Raw genomic sequence first — 25,668 nt, 5'->3', positions numbered from 1 at the left:
TGAAGTTTTACTCATAAAGGTAAAAAATGATGGCACAAAAATGATCTACCAACACAAATAGCAAAAGATAGAAAGCATGTGAAACTAAATGAGACTGATAGAATGGAAGGAAGCTTTAAATGACAGGTTTACATAATTTCAAATTGTTCAAATCTAGTGCATATCACAACTGAAAAATCAAGTGGTAACTGTACCAACAGCTACAGTCTGAGGTGATTTTCATAATTATCCATATGATAAGATGCAAAGTTAAACTATTTAAAAAGATATTACTTACAGGGGAGGAAATGATGTCAGGCCATTTTAGGAGGGATGGAATCATCATAATAAAGCAATACCACTTTAAAAAGCCTATGAAGTGTCTCAAATGGCATCTCAACTCATTAGGAATCTTTTCCCAGTTTTAATGGGAAAGGAATTGAGAAATGACAGACAAAAATGGAAATAGAACCCACGTGCAGAAATAAGTTTGCAGATCAGACAGAACATGATAGCAACACTTCATGTTTGCCAAAATCAAAGACCTGCCTGCTCTTCAGTATAGAGCTGTTATATTCAAACACCCAAGACACTACACAATACATGGTGTCATCCTTTTGATTCAGCATTCAGTCAGGAGATGCAAAAGAGATTCATGGTACAGCTGAGTGGAATTGTCCTTACAACTGGTAGCCTTAGTTTCCAATACGGCTGCTATTGCCTTTACAGCATTTGCAGGAAATGAAACAGTTCGCGCTTGCATCTTTGATAAGCCAGATTCTGAGAAACACTTCAATGTACCAGGTCTTTGAGAAATAGTTGGTGACATTGAGTCATAGAATCATAGAGATATACAGCACGGAAACAGACACTTCGGTCCACCTCGTCCATGCCGACCAAACATCCCAACCCAATCTAGCCCTACCTGCCAGCACCCAGCCCATATCCCTCCAAACCTTTCCTAATCATATACCCATTCAGATGCCTTTTAAATGTTGCAATTGTACTAGCCTCCACCACTGCCTCTGGCAGCTCATTCCACACACGCACCAGCCTCTGCATGAGAAAGTTGCCCCTTAGGACTCTTTTACATATTTCCCCTCTCACCCTAAATCTGTGCCCTCTAGTTCTGGACTCCCCCGCCTCTGGGAAGAGACTTTGTCTATTTATCCTATCCGTGCACCTCATGATTTTATAAACCTCTATAAGGTCACCCCTCAGCATCCGACGCTCCAGGGAAAACAACCCTAGCCTATTCAACCATTCCCTATAGCTCAAATCCTCCAATCCTGGCAACATCCTTGCAAATCTTTTCTGAACCCTTTCAAGTTTCACTACATCCTTCCGATAGGAAGGAGACCAGAATTGCACGCAATATTCCAACAGTGACCTAACCAATGTCCTGTACAATCGCAACATGACCTCCCAACTCCTGTACTCAATACTCTGACCAATAAAAGAAAGTATACCAAACGCCTTCTTCATTACCCTATCTACCTGCGACTCCACTTTCAAGGATCTATGAACCTGCATTCTAAGGTCTCTTTGTTCAGCAACACTCCCAAGGACCTTACCATTAAGTGTATAAGTCCTGGCCTGATTTGCCTTTCCAAAATGCAGCACCTCATATTTATCTGAATTAAACTCCATCTGCCACTCCTCAGCCTATTGGCTCATCTGATCAAGATCCCATTGTAATCTGAGGTAACCTTCTTCGCTGTCCACTACACCTCCAATTTTGGTGCCATCTACAAACTTACAAACCATACCTCTTATGCTCACATCCAAGTCATTTATACTTGGACAGGAATAGTCTATACATACTTTTCATCATCAGCTTTTGTATAGCACCAGAGACACATCCTTGGTACAGCAGCCAAAATACCACTCACACAATATTCACGGCTGATTCCCTGTGTCTAATACCTCAGCAGATTTAAGGCATTTGTGGCTTTGACTTTTAAACTGGAATTACAGATAGCTTTTTTCTGGAGCTATCATATACATTAATGTTAAAGTACTCAGCTTCAACTAACATGTTCAGGGTTTTATCCGAACACTTCAGTTCTGGGGCTAACACTAACTCCTCATTCTAAGGGTCACTATATGACTTTCCTTTCTCAGGAGCACTGGTCTGTACAGACATCCTAATTCAATGATAGCACAGGACTGCTCCGCACAAATTAAAGAAGTGAAGCTAAATGTCTCTCTTTCTAAGCTATGGATGTTTTCTTTAAGCTTAACAATACAGGTCTGGATATCTCTAACAAGTCTTGAGGCCCCACTATTTGCCTTCCTGACTCACAAAAGAGACTAAAATAAACAGAAGTTCATAAATGTTGTACAAATCCCATTCAGACTCAAGCTACAGTTTCTAATTTAAAACACAGTATCTCATAATTATAATCAATAATATTGAAGATTGTGCATCAAACCAACAGTTAGCATCACAAGTACTTTGATGATACAGCTAGTTACCTTGTATTTGGGCTATAAACCCAAACCTTGATCCAGCTAAGAATTGGACAGGATTGGAAATTAATAGAAATCAAGTGGTACAAATTTCCATCTAATTCCAGCTGAAATCATGTCCCTTCTGCACCTGCTTTTGGAATGCAACTGAGACGAAAATCAAACCCAGTATAATAGAAATAAGAAATGAAGCAGTTAATAGAAAGAAAATTATGAAATAAGGGTATAAAGAGAGAAAGCCATAATGAAAGAGAACCAATTATTTTGGTAACTTCAAAAATAAAATTCTCTTGCCTGTTCTCCATCATCAGTCCAACAGAACTCAACGTGAGTATTACATATCCAATTCCCAAGAGGATTGTGAATTCTGATAGAACCTATTTAATCAAGCAAAAATAAATTCTCCTGTCAAAAGGAAACTGAGGTTGTCATCATTGGGTTAAAAGATTTAAACACATTTTGAAACAAGTTTGACCCAAAATTGTATGGCAATTTAGCAAATAAAGAGTATGTCTGCAGGCTACAACAGCATTTAAAACTCACAAGATAGGTTATAATATGCTATTTTATTTGGCAATCCTATTCATTGATATATTTTAATTTTACTTTGTCTGCCAGGGGAAGGTAGAACAATTTCAGAATATATTCACTATGCTCCAAGATGCTTGTATGTTATGCAATGAAGCATGAAAAAGTTAAACTAAATATCTTAATGGGACAAAAAGAAGTAGGAACCAACATACCAAAGGAATAGAAAAGAAACAAATTATATTCATATTGCATCTTAACACATCCTCAAAGAATTTCAAAACACTTCCCAGTCAACAAATCACTTTGATTTTATGCAGAAAAATGCATTTTTATCAGAGTAACGTCCCACAAAAAAAGGGACAGTAATTAACCTGGTTAGTGTTGATAAGAGAGACAAGTTGCCACCTTGCAATCAGAACACACACAAGAATGTCAAATTTCAAAAGATCACACCATATTATATTAAAGAGGAAAAATGTGATAATTGTTTGTCAAGTCAATTCCAATGAAAGCATGGACTTCCCAAATCTCCTACAACATTTGAAAATGCACAAGATGTAATAATTCCTTTTGTTAATGGTGTCATATCACAACAATTGGCTGATTTGTTTCTTTACAAAGGCAGGACACAGATCATACTGCAAACTCAAAATAAACATCTACTGTTTTTTGTAATTCTGCAATTGGGTAACATTTGCTGAACAGTCCTGAGTGTTCAATAGCTTACTTACAATCACTTTAAGATAATCAGTGGAGTTTGTAATCTGGATCACTTAAACTTGCTCGAGTGGTATAGTTCATATGACAGGATCCATTCTCGCAGTCGGATTAACATGTGCTTTGTTTTTAACAGTTACACTCCAGTGCAGGACTGTAGTCTGAGGAATAGAGTCTGAGAGACTGCCAAACTGACATTTGGAAAAAAAAATCACACTTGTGCCTGACTTCTGTTTGCTGCCCAGATTCTCAAGTCAACATGTTCAGATACCCCGGTACCTGGACTCTTCATGGGCATTATAACAGGATATGAAATTGATGGGGAGAAAGTGAGGTCTGCAGATGCTGGAGATCAGAGATGGAAATGTGTTGCTGGAAAAGTGCAGCAGGTCAGGCAGCATCTAGGGAACAGGAGAATCGTCGTTTCGGGCATTAGCCCTTCTTCAGGAAGAAGGGCTAATGCCCGAAACGTCGATTCTTATGAAATTGATGGGCTGAGTACTTAATATTTCTGTACAAAATGTGGATCTGCATCAATTGAGGGCAAAGGTCCAGATGTCTAATCTGCTTGAAATAAAATACCTGAAATCTTAGGATGACATAACAAGGATGGCCACCAGGGCTCAGAGGTCTTCATGTGCTCTCCTGACAAGTTGTGTTCAGAGAATGGGCATTTCCAGAGGGTAAAGGACAGTATTATCAGCACCTTAATCTTTGAAAGTTAACTCTATGGCCATTTTTATAACTATTTCCAAACTCTCAACTCATTACAATGACTGTTTTGTTTTGAACAGACCCTAATCATAAATTTGTACAAATTCTCAAACGAATTAGGAACTGGAGTAAGCCACTCAATACTTCGAACCCGCTTCACCATTCACTAAGACCATGGCTGATATGATTACTCCAAATGCCCCTCCCCCCAATAACATTCCACTTCCTTGTCCGACAAGAATATATCTATCCCTGCCTAAAAATATTCAAGGACACTGCTTCCATCCCCTTTTGAGTTTCAAAGATTCAGAATCCTCTGTGGGGAAAAGAAATCTCTCAGTCCATGTCTTACATAGATGATTTCTTATGTTTAAACAGTGATGCCTGATTTTAGATTTTCTCACCAGAGAAAATATTCTTTCCACAACCACCTGCCAAGACCCTAAGGATCATTTATGTCCAAATCGAGTCTTACTCGAAGTGCCAGATGATACAAGCTTAGCCTGCTCAACCTCTCCGTAACAGACAACCTGCTCACTCCAGTATTAGTCTAGTAAATCTTCTCTGAACTGTTTCCAATGCATTTGCACCCTTCTTTAAATATGATTACCAATACTGTGCACAATACTCCAGATGTGGTCTCACCAATATGCAGTACAGTTGAAGCATAGCTTCCCTACTTATGTAGTCAATACCCCTTGCAAGAAATAATTGTTATTAGCTTTCCTAATTACTTGCTGCAACCACATTCTAATCCTATGCAATTCATGTACTAGTATATCTAGATCCCTCTCCTTCTGAGAGGTCTACAATTTGTCATCTTTAGAAAGTGTGCTTCTTATTCATTTTCTTAACAAAATGAAAAAAATCACATTTTCTCACATTGTACTCCATTTCCCAGGTCTAGGTCCACTTACTTAACTGTCTATATCCCTTTATGACTTCCTTATGTCCTCTTCACAATGTTCTCATTGATCTATCTTTGTTTTCTCAGCAAATTTAGCAACCATACCTTTGGTCCCTTCATCCAAGTAATTAAATAAATTGCAAAAAGCTTAAGACCCCAGCACTGATTCCTGCAGGACACCATTCATTAATGGGCAATGTGTTCCATAAAGTATTACATTAAAGCACAAATACTTACAGACTTGTTAGCAAATATGTGTAGATAAACACCCAGAATGAAGATAAAATGTAGAACTGCATACAGTTGAAGCCAAACAGGGATTTGGGGATTGTGTGGCATTTCATTTCCACTAATCTGAAAGAAAACAAATTATTTTAATCGAGAAACTATTTGTAAACTGTGTATGTTAAATACTCACTGTTGTAGTCACAGCCAATCAATTTCACTTCACTCTATGTGACATCAAGAACTGGCTGCTCTCTTGAATCCCAAGGTGCATAGGTCACATGTGCATCCTAGCTGCGGTGTTCATCACCAGAATTAAACAGCTCTGATGAATGTTCATTGACTTAGGATAATAACTGTTTCTCTCTTCACATATGTGGTCTGACTTGCTCTCAGTTTCATTTTTTTTTAAATTTCTGTTTTCCAGCATCCCCATTAAATTGCACTTGTATCATAATTAGCCAAGAAGATACTTGATTTCCCAACTGATTCCCATTGATTAAAAAAACCTACTTGGGAAAATTAGTGTTGTTTCAGCCTCCTTTCAATTATCAATCAAGAAGACCCACTCGCCAAATTCACTTGCTCCCATGCACTTCAGCAGGAATTCCCCAGGACAGTGTTAGTTGACCAATCATCCACTTCTTCATTGACATTCCTTCCAGCATAAGGTCAGATTTCAGGTCCATTTCCAACACCTCCAAAAATGAAGTAGCCTATCAGAGCTGTAGTAGGACCTAGACAACACCAGGCATGGCTTAATTGCTGGCAGGTTGCCCTTATATCATGCAAGTGCATATAAGGATTATTTGCTGACTATCTCCAACTAGAAAATCCCAAACACCTCCTTCAATCTTCAAGGACATATGCATTACTGGGCCCACCAACACCAACATCCTGAGTTCACCATTAACTAGATCCCCTCATATTCGCACCACAACTACAAGGGCAGGGCAAAAGATGCACCTCTCGACTCATGGAGCATTGTCATCATTTACAAAGCTCATATTTGAATATGATGGAATACTAACTACTCATCATGATGAGCTCAGAAGCAGGAAAACCCAAGAATACCAAAATCATCTGAGGAAAAGCAGTCTGCTTCATCAGTGTCATAGTCACTGGACTTAACAGCCAACCTTCCATCCATTCTTGAATTTGTTGCAGTGACTCAAGAAGGTTACTTCACTCACTTCCATCGATGTGACTATCATCATCATGATAAAAAATACAATGTTCTAAGAACATCACCACCTCCAAATATCACACAGTCTTGACTTGGAGCAATATTGTTACTGTTAACATTTCATTGCCATACATCATTATATGAGTGTCATTAGGTCTACCTGGTTTAAGGAAGCCAATGTTGCTTACTTTTGACATTGAGGAATAGATAAGAAAAGCAATCTTTCCCACTTAGCCAAGTCTTTGTGCTTCTTTTTTCTACATGGTAAGGTTTCATCAAAGGTCAACACTTGCACTCATTTCAGTTAAGTGTTTTCCTCACAACTTAAGTTTTAGGCTTAGGACTTTGCATTTCAAATTTGCATTTCTAGGTAGCCAATCCATTTGGTAGCAATCATTCCAGAAATCACAGTGGATACGGGAACAGCATTCTTTATTTTTGTCTTCATTCTTTGCATTGAGGGAGAAGAAACAAAAAGCTCAGGAGTTGGTTGTACTATGGTGAAAATACATTACATAACAATTCTGCCCAGATCTCCTTGTGCAAACTTACATGAAGCCAACAGTTACCGTCTGCTATACTTTTTAGTAATCTTTCACTCCAGTGTTTTCTCCACTTCCTTGTGGAAGTCCTGTCTTATGAAATTTCTACTATTGGGAGTTTTCAACAAATCCAAACAATGCTGTCGGAGGGCAGGGCTTCATCAAACTTGCTAGACCAATTTCCTGTAATTGTACTTTTTGGACTTTACATTGGTTCCTCTGCCGTTAGTTGTAAATGTTTTCTTAAAAGCGTACTTAACCTTTGGCCTATTAAATAAACGGGAGCCAGTACGTGATAATAGCAGTTTGAGGATCAGTTATTTGTCAAGCACTTTCAAAACTCAATGTCGCAAAATAACCATATGCTTCTACACGGCGCACAGTAACAAATTTCTGATAGCATATGAGTAGTCATCAAATGAGAGCACTGTACTTTTTTTCTGCAAACTTCCTAGTACATTGTATAGAATAGACAGTATGTAACTAACAAAAGAAGATCTTAAGAAGTATTATGTAGTTATCAGTCTGTCTCAAGGTGGTTAATTGTGCAGATGGTTGAATCTTGAATTGGAACAGTGGAAGGTTTGGATTAAGCCAGTATTATGTCAGCCTTGGGAATGTAAAACAGGCAGAATAGCAAGAGTTTTATTTTGTTGTCAGCCTCAAAGGTAGCACTGTGCCTCTGCATTGCATTTATGCTGAGCTGTCTTCTTGAACTGCACGGTTTTGGTTGCCCCAAGACCATTCAGCTCCTTATCTCGTTACATCTTAGTCCAAATATGAACAGAAGAGCTAGGTGAGGTGAAAGTGACTGTTTTTGACATCAAGATTGTGTTTAACTGTGCCTGACTTTGAGCAGCCATTGCAAAGCTAGAGTCAATAGGAATATATGGAAAATCCCTTCACTGGTGTGAGTCATAACTGGCACATGGGAGATTGGCTGTGTTCATTGGAAGTCAGTCATCTCAGCTCCAGAGCATCTCTGCAGGTTCCTCAGGATTCTGTCCTCGGCTTAACCATCTCCAGCTCCTTCATCAATGACTTTCCTTCTATCATAAGGTCAGAAGCTAGGATGTACGCCGATGACTGCACAATGTTCAGCATCATTAATGATTCCTCAGCTGTCAAAAACACAGCAAAACCTTGACAATATGTAGACTGGGCTAAAATGTGACCAGTAACATTTGAGCCACACAAGTGCAAGGCAATAACTACCTCCAACAAAAGAGAATCTAACCAGTTCCGCTTGAAATTCAATGGCATTACCATCACTGATTTTCCTCTCAAGATCCTGGAGGTTACAACTGACCAGAAACTGAACTGGACTGTCCTTATATATACAATGGTTACAAGAGCAGAACAAGGCTAGGAATATTGATGTAAGCTAATAAACTCCTGACTCCTAAAAACCTGTTTATCATCAACAAAGCACTAGATGGAGTGTGATGAAATACTCTCAACTTGCCCGGTTGAGTGGACCTCTATCAAACTCAAGAAACTTGACACCATTCTGAACAAAACAGCCTGCTTAATTGGCATCCACAAATTTCATCCTTCCATCATGAACACTCAATTGTGGCTGTGTGTCCAATCTACAGCATACACTACAGAAATTCACCAAGGCTTCTTGGACAGCATCTTCCAAACCCACAAATGCTTCTATCTAGAAGGATAAAGGCAACAAATGTGTAGGAATACCAGCACCTGCAACTTTCCTTCCAAGCCACTCAAGATCCTGACTTGGAAACACATTATTGTTCTTTCACTGTCACTGGGTCAAAATCCAGGAATTCCCATCCTAAGTGCATTGATGGTCTACTTACAGCTGAAGGATGGCAGCAGTTTAAGAAGGCAACTCCTGCTCCTTTTTGAGGGCAACTAGGGATGAGCAATGAATGCTGGCACAACCGGCGATGCCCACATCCCATGAAAGAATTTTCGAAAAGTCAATTTGTTGTAGGTATACCCACATACCATTAGAGTGTTATTGTGCCATCAATACAATCCCATTTTATTCATCTTTTTGCTGTAGAGTAATGATAATACATTTATTACATGTTTACTTTTTATAGTCACACAATATCATTGCCAAACTTCTTTGTACATGTGTAATTTGAGGTTTTTTAATTTGGGAATTGGCATTTGAAAGTATACAAGCAATCAAAGACTGCAATAATGATGTATCATGATATGAGTTAGTGCATTTCTGTCATTTGTACACCTCAAACAAGACTCTCAAAACAACTGATCATATCTGAGTTCAGCCAGAACAGCAGACTCCCACGAGATGCTTTGGTGGATTCTCAAAGCATCCTTAAAATTAGTCCAACATACACATCAACTCATGGGAGATCTGGTTTTTGGTAAGCACAAAATATATTGACAGATTTCATCAACAACACACAGAGATGAAGTTGAAGTGCTTGACAGAGTTCATAAATCTTCAAATAACCTTTCTTCAAAAGCATCCAACCCCATATGTGACAAAGTCTGCAAACTGTACACTGGACTTCTCGGTCATCTGAGAACCCAGCAAACTGAAAGTTGGACCAAATCATCCTTGATCCCAAGAGATGACCTAAGGGAGAGACAAACGTTTGCAGGTGGTGCACAGTTGGGTTGACTGTGTCATCATTTGAAGGATGTGTGGGTCATACCATGGAAGAAGGATGATCTTTGCACTTCTCAAGAACATACTCATGGTGTGTTTTACTGTATGAAGACTTGTGCTGCAGTTCAGCTGACCCAGAAACTCTCCCATAGACATATCAGCAAGTCAGATATGGCCATACCAGAAGTACTTAGAGTTTGATAAATCAACATATGACAAATCAACATATGACAACATATGATAAATCAACATCTGTTATGACATGCCAAGACTATCAAGTCCTGATTTAGCATTTAAACCTGAAACTTCTAGTCAAAATATTACCACTGTGCCACAATACTTCCTATTTGACGGGTAAGGTTTTATTGTTTCATAAATGCTGCTGGTTTAGTTTGCAGCCACCTGGCTTTTTGTGGAAGATTCTTACTTTGAAATTTGAGGCAAATCATTAGAAACCACTTATAGTTACATTTTGTTTCAATTAACGCACAGGACTCCACTAGATTTTTAATCAACAGCACTTCTAATGGGTTAAGGTATAAATATTTTCATTGGAGGTGGGAGTTACTAGGTATAAATTTAACATCACCAATAGTACTTCTACCTTCCACAATGGCCTAATTTTATTTTACCAAGAATAAGCAATGTAGCCCAATCTACAAGAAGCAAACCCTTTCAATATCCATTTCAAATCACCTACTTACAAATCTCCAAAACGGCATCATCATATAATTTGTCCTAATTTTGACAAATCGTTTGTAACCTTTTCTCTTAGAAAGTAGAATCAATGTTAAATGTAACAGTTAATGATTGGAATAATTTAAAGGTATCCTCCAAAATATATACATAAACAGATTTTTTTAAGAAGAGCTATGCATATAGTATTTCCCAAACCTTCTTCCCCCTATATCCCAAAACATATCCTTTCTCAAGCTCCTAGCTACATAAAGGTCACTGTGGATTCAGCTACAAGTACCAACCTTCACGTCAGTAGCCTATCCCATTCTCAAATATATTAAGTAACCATGAACAAGTTGACATATGATTAATATTTTAATATTGCAAATTTTACATTTTGGACTTTTTTTTGTTTCTGAAATAATTGAATTGTGCAAAGTGGCACAGCATTAACTAACTACCTGAGGCAGAAATTCTGGATCTCTCCCTGGTCCTTACCCTTCTATTTATGTAAGTTATATTTTTCATTACGTACTGTGGGAATGTCTTCAAGACACCCAAGTCTGGGTTTGCCTGGTTGCCATCCTGGTCCTTTGAAGAGGACAGACATCTTGTTGCTTATGCCAGGGGTTGCCCAAAATGTCTTCCAAACGTAAAGCAAGTGATGGCACTAGAGGAAAAGAAATGTGAAAAATTAAACAAAATCAGAAGTTATCAGCTACTAATTTAATCAGTAATGGAACAAAATGTTATGGGGAAGAGGCAGTCTCCAACTCCATTTTCCTGTCAGGTCATCCATGATGTAATTGAATGGTAAAGCAAACTCAATGGGGTAAATGGTCTACTTCAGCTCCTAAGTCATGAAGACTTATTAGTCTCATTTTTCAAAATGCATATTCACAGTTAAAAGTTAAGGAGCCTCATCAATAAATGTGAGAAGAATTTTAACCCCACTGCATTGGGTGTGCTGGAAGGGCAGCAGATAGAATTACTAACAAATTCTCCAACTTGACCCTATCTTGCCCACCTCAAACTTTAACAGAGGCAACTTGGGAATAGAGTCACCAAACTCCCTTTCAGAATGTGAGTTAATCACTAAAACCTTTCAAGAAAGCAGAGGTCATCAACTTTGATATAATTTTACTTTTAACATAGAAGGGACAAAGAAATGCCTTTTTTGAAATATTTGTCGACCATGAGGAGTAAACGGATATGCTTCAGTCTCACAATCTCACCTTCATATTCTCTGTAATTGGTCAGGCTAAATTCCCACCACAGGATTAGATTCAACCTCTAGCTCGACCATATCCATATCAACACCCCAACACAATGTCAGACTTACCTAACATTTACTGCCTGGCTCTTTCCAGATTGAAAGCCTGCCAACCTATTTAATCAGGACGGCTGGATGTGGGAAATATTTTTGAAAATATTTAAAATGCATCCAGCTGTTATATTTGAAAGGGCATGTGGGTAAGTCATACTTCTGGATTTCCCTTCTGAAAACATTCTCCCCTTTTGCTGTTTTCAGTATGGATTAAATATTAGGGTTAACAGTTTGGTTAATGCCAGAAATCATATACTATTCAATTTGCTGCTACTTAGATTGTTTTTTAAACACTTATGATCTGTTTTTTAAAATAAACTGCTATCTTTTTTGGAAAATATATATAACATGCAACAATCTGTCACTAATGTGGAAATAATACGTTCCCCCCAAAGAATCACATGTTGAATAAGATTTTCTCCACTCACCATAAGACACTGATATACACAAACGTATTGTGAGAATCATTTCAGAAAAAAAGTAGGTATAAAACAATGGTTTTCAAGACAGTATCATATTCTAAGCTGTGTTGTCCATTCTGGCAAAATTCTAGATTTGAAAATATCAGTTGTAAGCTATATCCTTGAGAGTTAAAAGATCATAATTATTGCTAAAATCAGCAACAAATAAAATTGCTGGAAAAACTCAACAGGTCTGGCAGCAGCTGTGGAGAGAAATCAGAGCCTCAACCACAAATCTATTGGCCCCAGTCAACTTGGGGACTTGCAATATTGCAAAAGCCCTTGAATAATGCTAAGGAGATTGTTAATACCACGAATGGCATAACTCCACATTTTCTTGGGGTTTTGCACATCTCCTGTTAACCTTAATAGAAACATACAAAAATGGAAAACCAGTAGGCCACTTGCCTCTTTGCGCCAGTCCGCCATTCAATAAGACAATGGCTGATCAGATTTTAACCTCAAATCTACTTTATTCCATATAGAACACAGAATTGTACAGCACAGGAACTGGCCCTTTGGCCCATGATGCTGTGTCAAACATAATGCCAAATTAAACTAAACCCTTCTGTCTGCCCTTGATCCATATCCCTCTATTTCTTGCATATTTATGTGCTTATCTAAAAGTCTCTTAAATGCCCCTATCATATCCACCTCCACTACTACCCCTGGCAGCGCGTTCCACACTCCTACCACCCACTGTGTAAAAAACTTGCCCCTCACATCTCCTTTGAACTTTCCCCTCTCTTACCTCTAACGCAAGCCCCCTAGTTTTAGACATTTCAACTTTGGGAAAAAGATTTTGACTGTCAATATATCTATGCATCTCATAATTTTATGGACTTCTATCAAGTCTCCCCTCAGCCTGTACATTTCAGAGAAAACAACCTGATTTTCTAGCCTCTCCTTATAGTTCATACCCTCTAATCCAGGCAGCATCTTGGTAAACCTTTTCTGCACCCTCTCCAAAGCCTCCACATCCTTCCTATAATGTGGCAACAAGAAGTGAATGCTGTATTCTAAATGTGGCCTAACTAAAATCTTATGAAGCTGCAACATGACCTCCTGATTCTTGTACTCAATTTCCCTGACCAATAAAGGCAAGCATGCCATTTGTCTTCTTTACCACCTTATCTACTTGTGTGACTACTTTCAGGTAGCATAGACTTGAACCCCAAGATCCATCTGTACATCAATGCTGTTCAAGGTCCTGCCAGTAACTGTATACTTTTCATTAATATTTGATCTCCCAACGTGCAATATTTCATACTTAAATGGATTAAATTCTATCTGCCATCTCTCCGTCCATATCTGCAACTGATCTTTATCCCCCTGTATCCTTTGGCAACCTTCTACATTATCCACAACTCCTCGATCTTTGTATCATCTGCAAACTTACTAACCCACCCATTTACATTTTCATCCAATAATGAATCTAATAATCTTTCTTACCCTTGATAACTAGATCCACCTTCATATCAGAAATAATGGTGATCATTATTTTCTGCATCTAAGTCTGTTTTCAATCTCCTGCTACTTAGATTTTATAACAATACACAGGTATTCTGGCAGTGATCAAATTTAAGGCTCTGAGATTGCGAAGAAATGTTGAAAACCAAAATTAAACTGTATCTAACGGATGGTGTATGTCCCTTATTTTGAAATTTGATTATAGATTAAGGAACTGGATAAGGGAACTGAGACTTTACTGCTAAGTTTGCAGATGACAAAAAGATGGATGGAAGGCCAGGTAGTGCTGAGGAAGTGGAAAGGCTGCAGAAGGACTTGGACAGTCAAGGAGAATGGGTAAAGAACTGGAAGATGAAATATACTGTGGGAAAGTGTGAGGTTATGTATTTTCGTAAGAAGAATAAAGGCAAGACTATTTTGTAAATAAGGGAAAGGCTTTGGAAATCTGAAATGTAAAGGCACTTGGGAGTCCTAGTTCAGGATTGTCTTAGGTTAACTTACTGGTTCATTTGGCAGTTAGAAAAGCAAATGCAGTGTCAGCATCCATTTCATGAGGACAAGAATACAACAGCAGAAATGTATTGCTGAGGCTTTATAATGCTCTGGTCAGACCGTATTTGGGAAATTGTGAGTAGTTTTGGGCCATGTATCTAAAGAAGGATGCGTTGGCATTGGATGGGGTCCAAAGGAGGTTTACAATATTGATCCCAGGTATGAAGGGCTTGTTGTATGAGGAGTGGTTGAGGACTCTGGGTCTGAACTCAGTGGAGTTTAGAAGGATGAGAGAGGATCTGATTGAACCTTATAGATTATGGAGAGGTGTGGGGGAGTGGATATGGAGATGCTTCCATGAGTAGAAGAGACTAGGACCTGAGGGCACAGCCTCAGAGTGAAGGGATGACCCTTTAGCACTGAGATGAAGAGGAACTTCCTTAGTTAGCTGGTGGTTAATCTATGGAATGATCAAATCTCAGCCATGATCAAATGGTGGAGCGGACTCGATAGGCTGAATAGCTTAATTCTGTTTCTGTGTCTAATGGTGCTGTAAATTTGTATACTGGGAGCATTTCAAATCATAAAGAAAAAATGGCCACATTTAACTCATTTATTCAGTGTTTTATTTATCTCTGTAAATTATCCTCATGCCCCAACAGCACAGAGGTGTACTTGAGCAGCACATCACTGTTTAATACAAAGCTCCATTGTCAATTAAAGCTTATTGGAGAGGTTGCACTTCTATTCCTTGAAAGCCTCCTGCAGTTCCAAATGGTGAATGTGTTATCATTTTAACTCTCAGTGGCACCAAGTGCCTGATTCAATCCTATATTCCTTATGCTGTATTCTCATTAAAAAGTAAAAGAGTAAGATTGTAATTGCAAAGTTGATGCACAAAAGTAGAGAGATTTATAATATGCGCTATCGATTTTAAGGCTTCTGGAAAATCGGTGCCTTTTTCTCTTCCTGAGCTACTTAAGCCTTTGCCTGCCTCTTCACACTTCTTTGACTGTGAGATTTAGAATACTTCTTCTTTTCTTGCTTTCATTAACTGAGTTTGAAGTATCACCAGAATGGTAAACAAAATCAGCACAATCCATATTGCTTTGAAGTGTAGAGTGCAGACTTGTGACTCAAAACAGGATGCACCACTAATGATTATGTCTCTGAGACAGGAGGACATAACATCACATTCTCATATAAGGCTCCTCTTGAACGGTGGAGTATTGGTACGGCTAATTACAATGTCAGGTGCATATATTGTAATTATTCCAAAGCATTAAGTTATTCACTAAAATGGAAACTTGACAGTCGATAATTGGCAGCTTTAGGGCCTCAGCTGTAAGGATAAGAGTTGTAAGGCTGCACTGCCTGGAATATTGCCAGCATATCAGGGGAGGGTAGAAAAAAGATCTCCTGGGGAATTGTACTGGACAGTTACCACCCCCATCCCCATCCCCCCCACCCTCTCCCCCAACCCCCCCCCCACACACACACACACACACACCTACTTATGGCAAAGTGTAAAAGTCTGAACCAGTAACCACCAAATAAATTGATTTTCTTGAACTTTAAATGCAAAGCAGACACACCCTTTACAATTAGTGGTTGCAACGTGACCTGAAATATGGCATTGTCAACTGATGGATCAAATACTGAATTGCACAAGTTTAATTTACAAAACATCTGACAGGCAATGGGTGATGAGACTGGAGTAAATGTGATCCCAGAGGGTGAGCTTGGTTTTCACATGCAAGGAGACTCTATGGAGGAATGAAGATGGCAGCCAAGACCCTATTCTAGGATTCCCAACCCCGTTCTCAGGGTTTAAAAGTTTCAGCAGTTCCTTGTTAATGTTGCAGGTTTGTTTGGGTCACAAGCCTTCATCCCAACCAGGCCAGGTCCATTACAGAGATAGGCATGGCCTAGCCCTCTGCCGTCTTTATGGAGTTGATCCAGCTTTTCAAAGAGTTGTGATTCACAGCAGCTCAGAAGTCATAGAATCATACTATCCCTAGAGTGTGGAAACAGGCCATTTGGCCCAACAAGTCCACACCAACTCTTCGAATAGTATCCCACCTAGACCCATTCCTCTATTAATCTACATTTCCCCTAATGCACCTAACCTACACAATCCCTGAACACTATGGGCAATTTAGCGTGGCCAATTCACCTAACATACACATCTTTGGATTGTGGGAGGAAACCAGAGCACCCGGAAGAACATTTTGAAGAGAAAGTTCAAAACATTTTACCTATACCCGTCACGCCAAGCTATTTCACACACCCATTCCCTGTGGCTTGTCCATGTTAAGCTATATCATTTCCATATCCATCAAGAGTGATACTCTGTATAGAACCAATGCATCCTATTGCGAGAATAGGAATACTGTTACAAAAGCTTTATAGTAACAGTAGCAGAAACTGCAAGAACATGAAACGTCTTAATCAAGTATAAATAAGCGCTGTGCAGTTAACAGAAGAAATCAGACAATGACAGCTGTCAAACAAGTAATGTTTTCTCAGGAGCTCAATTTTATTTTGAATAGTCTAATAGCTGTCTGGGCTCTCAGCCAAGAAACATAATGTGAATGGTCTGGAGTGGTCAGGACTGTATTGTTCAAAGTGTAGTTGGCAAACCTGAACAGTCTGGTGCATATTACCAGCCAGCTGTGGAGTTCAAAGTTCATCAAATGGAATTTTTTTTTAATGAGTTGAAAATGTGCAGGTCCTCACACATTGGGAAGGTTGGAAGTGGGCAGCTGTACCCGGTTGATATTGTTGCAAGTTTTGCTGCAGATCTTTAACTCGGCTAAGACGTTAGCAGCCCACTTCTTAACTGGAGAGACCAGCCTGAATTACACTCAGAGCCTGGCAACCAAAGGGTTTTCCCAGCAGATAATGAAATTGATTCCTGAAATGTCAGGAACTGCAGGAATGGAAAGGAAGCTTAAAAAAAAACCCTCTCCAAGATCATAGAATCCCTATGGTGTGGAAACAGGCCTTTTGGCCCAACAAGTCCACACTGACCCTCTGAAGAGTATCCCATCCTGACATCCCCTACCCTATTACTTTACATTTTCCCTCACTAATACACCTAACCTACACATCCCTGAACACTATGGGCAATTGAGCTTGGGTCAGTTCACTTAACCTGCACATCTTTGGATTGTGGGAGGAAATCGAAGCATCTGGAGGAAGCCCGCGCAGACATGGGGCGAATGTGCAAACTCCACACAGGCATTCGTCCAAGGCTGGAATTGAACCTGGGTCCCTGGTGCTGTGACCGCAGTGCTAACAACTGAGCCACCATGCCACCCTGGCATGAGGTCATTGTTCCAAGCCCCACAGGGTTTTGACTCTGACCTGCAGGTCCTGCTGAGGAACTGCACAACTACTTATGAAGTACAGCAGAAAGAGTCAGGTTTCTTAAAATAAGATTGATGGAAGTGAATGAGGAAATGAGCAGCTGGAATTAGTCCTTTAAATCTGGAGATACTGCCCAAGAGGTCTAAGGTCTAAGGCAGACTGAAAAAATGAATGGCTTAGCACCAACAGAGGGTGAGGCTCACCACTCAAGCATTCTCCTAAACAGCACTCCACAATGCACATACATAACAGCTTCAATCATTTCTCTTTGGTCATCTCTTCACCCCCTCTTGTGAACAGCCAACACTTGCCCTTAGTAGCAGTCCCCTTGTATCACTGCCATTCTACAAAAATATTGCCCTTCATTTCTTCACACCATTGCTTTCACATTCTCACAATTCAGCTTTTAGAGAGTTCACAACCTTAGGCTAAAGGTAGAGGATTGGGGAGGAATAGTGCTGGGCAGGAGCCTCCAATGATAACATCCTTGACGACGACTGGAAAAGCATGGTAACCCCTGACCTGCTGGAAAGGAGTCGTTATTCTGACAGTTCCCGCAAATGCCAGCAAGGATTTACTGTGAAAACCAATAACTACTGTGATTGCTTACCCTGTCAGTTCCAACATGTTTTAGCATTTTCCGCAAACCTGATGGATTAAGTCTGGTGCTGAGTGAGATCAGCAGCCCTCTATCCCAGGGTTACTTTTCAGGACTTTACCATCGTTCACCATCCTGAACCCACCTCCCCTTGATAGCTAAATCTTTGCTCAATGTTGACTAAAGGATACAAATATCATAATAGATTGAAGGAAGTAAACATATTAAAGAATAATATCTGTGGTTTCAATAATGATGAACCATTTAAGCATCACTAAGGAGGCCAGTTTCTGATAACCATCCTTAATTGCTTTTGAACTAAATAGATAACTAATTAAAGGGCAAGTTAGAGTCAACAGTTTTGTTATGGATCTTGGAGTCATATGTAGGCCCCATCTGGTAAACACATCAGATTTTGTTACCTTAAGGAAATTAGTGAACCAGATAGATTTTACACCAATGTTAGTAGCTACCGTTACAAAATCCAATTTTATATTTACAGTTCATTAAGTGATTTTAAATTTCTACAGCTGGTATGGTGGGATTTGAAATCTGTTTCTTTGAGCTTTGTCAGGTGTTTCTGATTTCTAGTCCAGTGATATTATTTCTATGCTTTTATTATATCTTAATGAATCAAAATTTATTGAGCAACAGTTGCAACCAAAAAAAATGAAAATGATAGAAAAACTACAAAAAACGTTTAGATTGTCCGTGAGGCTGAATGAATTATGTGATACTGTTTCCCTTTGTAAAATACGTGCTGGAACTATTAGCAGTCTTTATGTGAAAACCAGTTTGCAATATTTTTTCAACTTTAGCCTTCATTTTAAATTTGCATTCTGTTAAAGTTAAATCACCTCAAGGGAGTAATTATAGCCTCACAACATGAAAAGCAATTTCTGGTTTAATATTGTTGCAGAAGACAAACAAACTGTACAGATAATTTAATAATACAGTAATTTTTTGTGTCAAATTAAGAAAATATGTACCTGCACCCAGAGAGGTTCGAATGCATTGATTGGGTGAGTCAAGCCAAAGATCACTTTCTCATTCTCTGGCGCAAAAGTACCTGTTTCACCAAAGAGAAATAGACACAGCCATGCATCATTCTGCCCGATTCTCCATTTATTAAAATAAAGGAATGTTAATAGAATTAAATATTCATTTTGCTGCTATATATTTGCTGTAGGTTATAAGCTAAGAAGTGTGTTGCTTCCTAAGTTTGATCATTATATACTGGGAGAAACTCCGAAAAACACAAAAGTATTTTTAATGGATTAATGCCAGTGCAAAATAAGAATCCATCAGAACATTTTCAAAATGCTTAATGCTTTTCAAATGTAACAACTGGACTGTAGTGACTATTCCAGCCAGTTTACACACCAACACGATTCAAATTATCCATTCTGTGAAGACTTGGTGAAATCAGCAATGATGTATCATTTATAATATTGTGTTTAACTTGATGAATCACTATCACATAAACATGAATGAGACTATTTGCATACACTTCATGTTGGCTTGAACATCTCTGATTCTAGAGCTGTGGAGTTGGAGATGCGAAATGAAAATCTCCTTGCTACCATTGATTCCAGAAGAACTTCCTGTCAGTCACATATCCTGCTTTTCCTGTTTTGTCATACCACTTTGCCTCCTTTTTTATGTCCTTTTCTTCTTCCCTCTCCTTATCTCATTGTCTCCTTTACATTTTTCTTCTATCACTAGTACATCTACTCATCATCTGTACAGACCTATCCCCTCTCTCATGGTTTGCCAAGCATTACCCTCTCTGACACACATCCTCCTCTTCACCTCCTTCCTGTGCTATAGTCTTTCCCCCAATTTGATTCATTCCGTGCCTCTGTCTTCCCTCTATCTTCCTTACATCTTCCCCTCATTCCTCTCATTGGGGGTGGCACAGTGGTGAGTACTGCTGTCTCGCAGTGCGAGAGACCCGTGTTCGAATCCAATCTCGGGCGACTGTCTGTGTGGAGTTTGCACATTCTCCCCGTGTCTGCGTGGGTTTCTTCCGGGTGCTCCATTTTCCTCCCTTCATCCAAAGATGTGCAGGCCAGGTGAACTGGCCATGGCTAAATTGCCCGTAGTGATAGGTGCATTAGTAGGGGAATGGGTCATGGGTGGGTTACTCTTCAGAGGGTCGGTGTGGACTTGTTGGGCAGAAGGGCCTGTTTCCATACTGAAGGGAATCTAATCTAATCATTCCTTTACTTGATGGTCCTCACAGAGGCCGGTTATAAATCCTCCTATTAGCTGAAATGCATCCCTCCAGGAAGGCCTCAAGAAAGCCAACGTCAAGGCTTATATAGCTGAACTAAAGCAAGTAAAATTTTAATTCTCACCAAATGTTTTTTAAAATGTTGAGTTCAAATTAATATATCATGGATGATCTGCATTCCTGTCCTCAAATGCAAGGTTCAACTGGTTTAAAATGTCATATGCACTCCAAACAAAAGGAATCTATAGAAATGCTCAGCCTCAAATCTGTTACCTTCTTCTGAGACCTTCTCTCAATGTGGTCCAGACTTTTCACGTTCTTGACATACTCATGTATTCCTGATCCCATATACTCTCTATTGCAAAGGTCACATATTTACTTCTCTATTTGCTGTTGTAGTCCTTATCTGAACCAATCTCTTGCTGCCAAAATTCTTATACACACCTTGTCACATCTAGAACCAATTATTCCGATATTCCCCTTGGGATCTTCTCATCCTGCATCCTCCATAGGTGTAGATAGGAGCTCTTCAGTCTACTCTACCATTTAAAACAACCAAGCTGATCAAACATCCTGGCGCCGTTAACCGACCCAGAACCCTTTACACCCTTAGTAGTCAGCAATCTATCAATCTCTACGTTAAATATGCTCAAAGACTGAGCTTCCATAGCCTCTGGGGTGGAAAATGCCAAAGATTCACAGCCATTAGAGTAAACGAATTTATCCTCATCTCGGTCCTAATTGGCAACCCCTTTATTTTTAAATTATTCCCCTTGACAAGCTAGTTTTAACTCACTCCCAACAACACTAGATATTTCCTTGCTGGAATATTAATCCTGTTCAAACGTAACCTGTTTTGGTCCAGATTGGTGCCAATGACATAGGTCAGAATAGGGATCAGATCCTGAAAGCAGAATTCAGGGATTTAAGAAAGAAATTTAGACAATCGGATCTCAAGAACAGTAATCAGGATTACTCCCAGTGCTACATGCAAAAGAACAGGAGGATTGGCTGATTAAAGGAATATGACATAGGAAACCGGAGCAAACCACACAGACATGGGGAGAATGTGCAAACTCCACATAGACAGTCGCCCAAGGCTGGAATCAAACCTGGGTCCCTGGCGCTTTGAGGCTGCAGAGCTAACCATTGAGCCACCGTGCCGTCCCTTTTTTTCATTGATATTCCTTGCCCTGTTTTATCCCTTTATGAGCTGTATGGTGTGATCTGTCTGTACTGATTAGATTAGAATTTTAGTTTACTTTGACTTGATTTGAGTTTGCTCCCTTTTTGTCATGCTCCGTAATGTAACGGACCTCACCTGCCTCACAGCCTGTCCCAATTCTTCAGAAAACGTCTACAGCAGTTCTCCAGCTAGGTATTTGATCAGCCAATCCTCCTGTTCTTATGCATGTAACACTAGGAGTAATCCAGTGCTTGAGATCAGATTGTTTAAATTTCCTTCTGAAATCCCTGAATTCTGCTTTCAGGATCTGATCCCTGTTCTGACCTATGTCATTGGTACCAATCTGGACCAAAACTTCTAAGAGAACCTTCCCCTCCCCCATCTTCCCCCCCTCCCAAACGATATCCTTCACTTGCTCCATGATATCCTCGGCCTGAGAACCAGGGAGATAACGCTTCTTCCTGCAGTCGCATTTCATGCCACAGAAATGTCTGTCTGATCCCCTGATTATGGAATCCCCTAACACTATTGCTCTTCCATTCTTCTTCCTCCTTGATGTACAACCAAGACCCTGCGCTGCCAAGGACTTGGCTTTAGCAGCACTCCCCTGAGGAACCATTGGTGCTCCATTTTGGAAACTAATTACAGCAATCAGCAAGCACAAGGAACTCAGGGGACTCCTAAACTATGTGTCCAGTTCTCCTAGGTTGCCTGATGGTCACCACTGCCTTCTATGCCTGCTAGTGTCTAATTAATGGTATGATAACCTTCCTACACATTTTATGTATGTAGTCCTCTATCTCGTGACTGCACAACAGAGACTCCAGCACTACTCAAGTTCCAAAACCCAGAGCTCAAACTTGTGCAGCAACTGGCATCCCTGCAGATATATGTGTTAGAGACATATTTAATATCCATGAATTCACACATCGTGCAGGATATACACTCTACTTGGTTGAGTTGACCTGCCATCCTAGAACTGTTTGTTACCCTTAGAATATGTATAAACTTACTATAAAACCTAGCTGGAAACCTGATTTCACTTATGTTAACTTTATTTTCTTCTGTTTTATTATTTTAGTTTACTTTGACTTGATTTGAGTTTGCTCCCTTTTTGTCTTGTTCCTTAATGTAATCTAAGAAGTTACTCTTCACAAATCACATTTTTATCAGTTTTTGGCTATTTGAACTCACTCCCTGACAGAAGCTTCTCACCAAACAATGCATTTACAGTTGTCCTATGATGTTACTATTTGATCTTTGGTCAGATTCAGTCAAGTTGTTGCCAAGTCACCTGGCTCTCTGACAGTGACTGCTCCTGAAGTATGCATGAAGGTCCCGATATTACTCTCACTTTAACTGCTGCCTCAGTACAAGTGTACACTGCAAGTCCTACTGTTTTGCAGTCACCTGGTCTTCCTCCCTCTCTCATTCTTTCCATAAACTTCAACTAACACTGCAAGAGATCTAACACAGCATTACCCATGGTTAATACTGGTTTACTTAAGTGACAAATGATACTTTTTGCAAAAAATAACTTCAAGTTCAACAATTAAGATGAGACAAAACTGCACAAATGGGAGAACAATGGAGGTGACATCACTGAGTGCATCCAAGAAAGAGTCTTTATTAAATATTAAAGGCTTCAAGTATTTGGGGAGAAAGCAGAAATAGCATTGAGATAGAAGATTGACCATAATCATATTGAGGGGTTCTACCCCTGCTTCTAATTTCTATGTTATCGGATTAGGTGGGAAAATAACCTAAATACAGGACAAGAAATAATCAATATAAAAATAAAGTTAATGTGACAGCTGTGTAATGGAAATAGTGACAAAATTGGTTTCCTTGGAGTATATAAATTGGTTTTATTTATAACATTTTTAATTCTTATTTCATACATTGAATGAATTGTTGATTCAAATGACACAAAAAAAGGATGTTCGCAGCAAGTTAGACTTTTGAGTAAAGAAAAGAATTTAAATGGCACAGATTATTTTGACTTGGATATGAACAGTTTTAGTTGCATGTCTTGAGTAGAAGACGGCTTTAAAGAAAGGAGATTTCCCAGATAGCTTCGTGCAGAGTCTGGTCAATCACTCATATTGGCAAAAAGTAATATAAGTGTGGGGCAGGCAATTGCTTTGCACAGGTCCCAACAATAGCCTATTTATAAGTAGTGTCTGGTCATACTCAGGAAGACAGTTAACACCCCCGTGTCAACATTTTTAAAAGAAGTTTTGTAGCTAAGGAGCCAAAGGCTTTTCAAAAACACAAAGGACACAGATACAAAAAACGCCTGTCAAGAGCAAAGGGCAAGAAAATAGTGCTTTTCCATCAAGTAAATGTCCCACCCAATGGACTGAAACACATATGTTCTTTATTTCTGTAACAGTACATGAACAGAAAATTAACTGATAAATGGAATTCATCATACTCAAATGTTTTCTATGTTTTGTCTACTTGGAATAAAACAACTTATGCACCAAATCAAACAATGCCTTTCCTTATGTTAGCTCAGTCAGCTGCATAAAACCCAAAGGATTCGAGGATTAGAAGATTCGTTCCTACATACCAATGCCTGCAGATGCAGTGCATTGTGAATCCACAAAAGATAGCCAGGCAGTTCCAGGGAGTGACTGACCCCCAGTGAGTATTACAGGCAGGGAATGAGAACAACGTTTTCAAAACTTCAGTACAAGTGTGATCAAATGTTTGGTGTCTATTGGTGCAGGACTTCATTGAGTTACCATTTTCTGTCTTTACTTTTATATTTACATCTCCAAATATTTGAGATATTAGATCAATTCAAAATTTCAAAACTGAGATTGATGGACGTTTGATTGACAAGGGCCAGGATATTGTCAGGCTAACAGGAGGTCTTCCCAACAGGGAACCAATAAGGACATGTCCATCAGTTCCATGAGGAAGACCTGATGGAATCAAATGCCAAACAGATATTTTATTGGCTGCTCTCGAGCCATCCTATCCACCAATCAGAAATCAGCAGATCATCAGTACTCCAGGAGCCAGCAGGAGTAAGAAATGCTGCTAGTTGGAAGGCTAGTTGGATAGTATGAATGCTTCAAACCTCTAGTGGAAACAAACGTGTGTACTTAACCTTTCCTTTCCTCAAAAGACAACCCACTTGTTCCAGGTATCAATCTGGTAAACATCTTCTAAACTGCCTGTAATGCATTTAAAACCTTCTTTAAATAAGAAGACCAAAACCAAACACATTCAAGATTTGGTCTCACCATTGCTCGATCTGACTGAGGCATAACTTACTTACTTTTATATTCAATATCTCTCATATTAAGGACCGCATCTATTAATCTTCATAATTAGTTGCTATAACTGTACACTACCTTTTGTCACTAATGCTGCAAAACAATTTGATCCTTCTACACCTTGAAGTTCTGGCGTCATTAGCCATTCTAGTAATACTCTATTTTCTATTCTTCCTACCAAACTTCATATTATATTTCATCTGTCATATTTCTGTCCATTCACTCAACATGTTGTTTTGGGGGGGGTTTAAACTAACTCTGCAGGGGCATGGGAACCCAGACTGTAGCTTTAGGGTGCAGGACCTGGAGTGTAGGGAGGTTAGGAACATGGCATCAATTTCAAAGGAGGATGCCTGTAAAAAGGAAAGTGGCTTGAAGTGTGTATACTTCAATGCAAGAAGTATACGAAATAAGGTAGGTGAACTTGCAGCGTGGGTTGGTACCTGGGACTTCGATGTTGTGGCCATTACGGAGACATGGGTAGAACAGGGACAGGATTGGCTGTTGCAGGTCCCAGGGTTTAAATGTTTTAGTAGGGTCAGAGGGGGAGGTGTGGCATTGCTTGTCAAAGATAGTATTACAGCTGTGGAAAGGACGATGGAAGAAGACTCACCATCTGAGGTAGTTTGGGCTGAGGTTAGGAATAGGAAAGGTGAGGTCACCATGTTAGGAGT

General features: G+C 39.4%; 1 protein-coding gene across 4 annotated transcripts in view; it reads right to left on the bottom strand.

The window, feature by feature from the left end:
* agmo (alkylglycerol monooxygenase) overlaps positions 1–25,668 on the bottom strand; it is a 367,119-nt gene that overhangs the window by 94,780 nt on the left and 246,671 nt on the right. For all 4 annotated transcript variants that reach the window (XM_043689828.1, XM_043689829.1, XM_043689826.1 and 1 more), the window contains 4 exons: positions 19,272–19,351; positions 11,098–11,232; positions 5,558–5,674; positions 2,746–2,828 (listed from right to left, as the gene is read on the bottom strand). In XM_043689828.1, the coding sequence (XP_043545763.1) occupies positions 2,746–2,828; positions 5,558–5,674; positions 11,098–11,232; positions 19,272–19,351 (415 nt within the window). The remainder of the gene's footprint in view (positions 1–2,745; positions 2,829–5,557; positions 5,675–11,097; positions 11,233–19,271; positions 19,352–25,668) is intronic.

This window comes from Chiloscyllium plagiosum, chromosome 5, assembly GCF_004010195.1.
Source record: "Chiloscyllium plagiosum isolate BGI_BamShark_2017 chromosome 5, ASM401019v2, whole genome shotgun sequence".
In the NCBI taxonomy this organism is placed as follows: domain Eukaryota; kingdom Metazoa; phylum Chordata; class Chondrichthyes; order Orectolobiformes; family Hemiscylliidae; genus Chiloscyllium; species Chiloscyllium plagiosum.
Note: the sequence above shows the minus strand (reverse complement) of the source record. Positions and strands in the feature narration are given on the sequence as shown.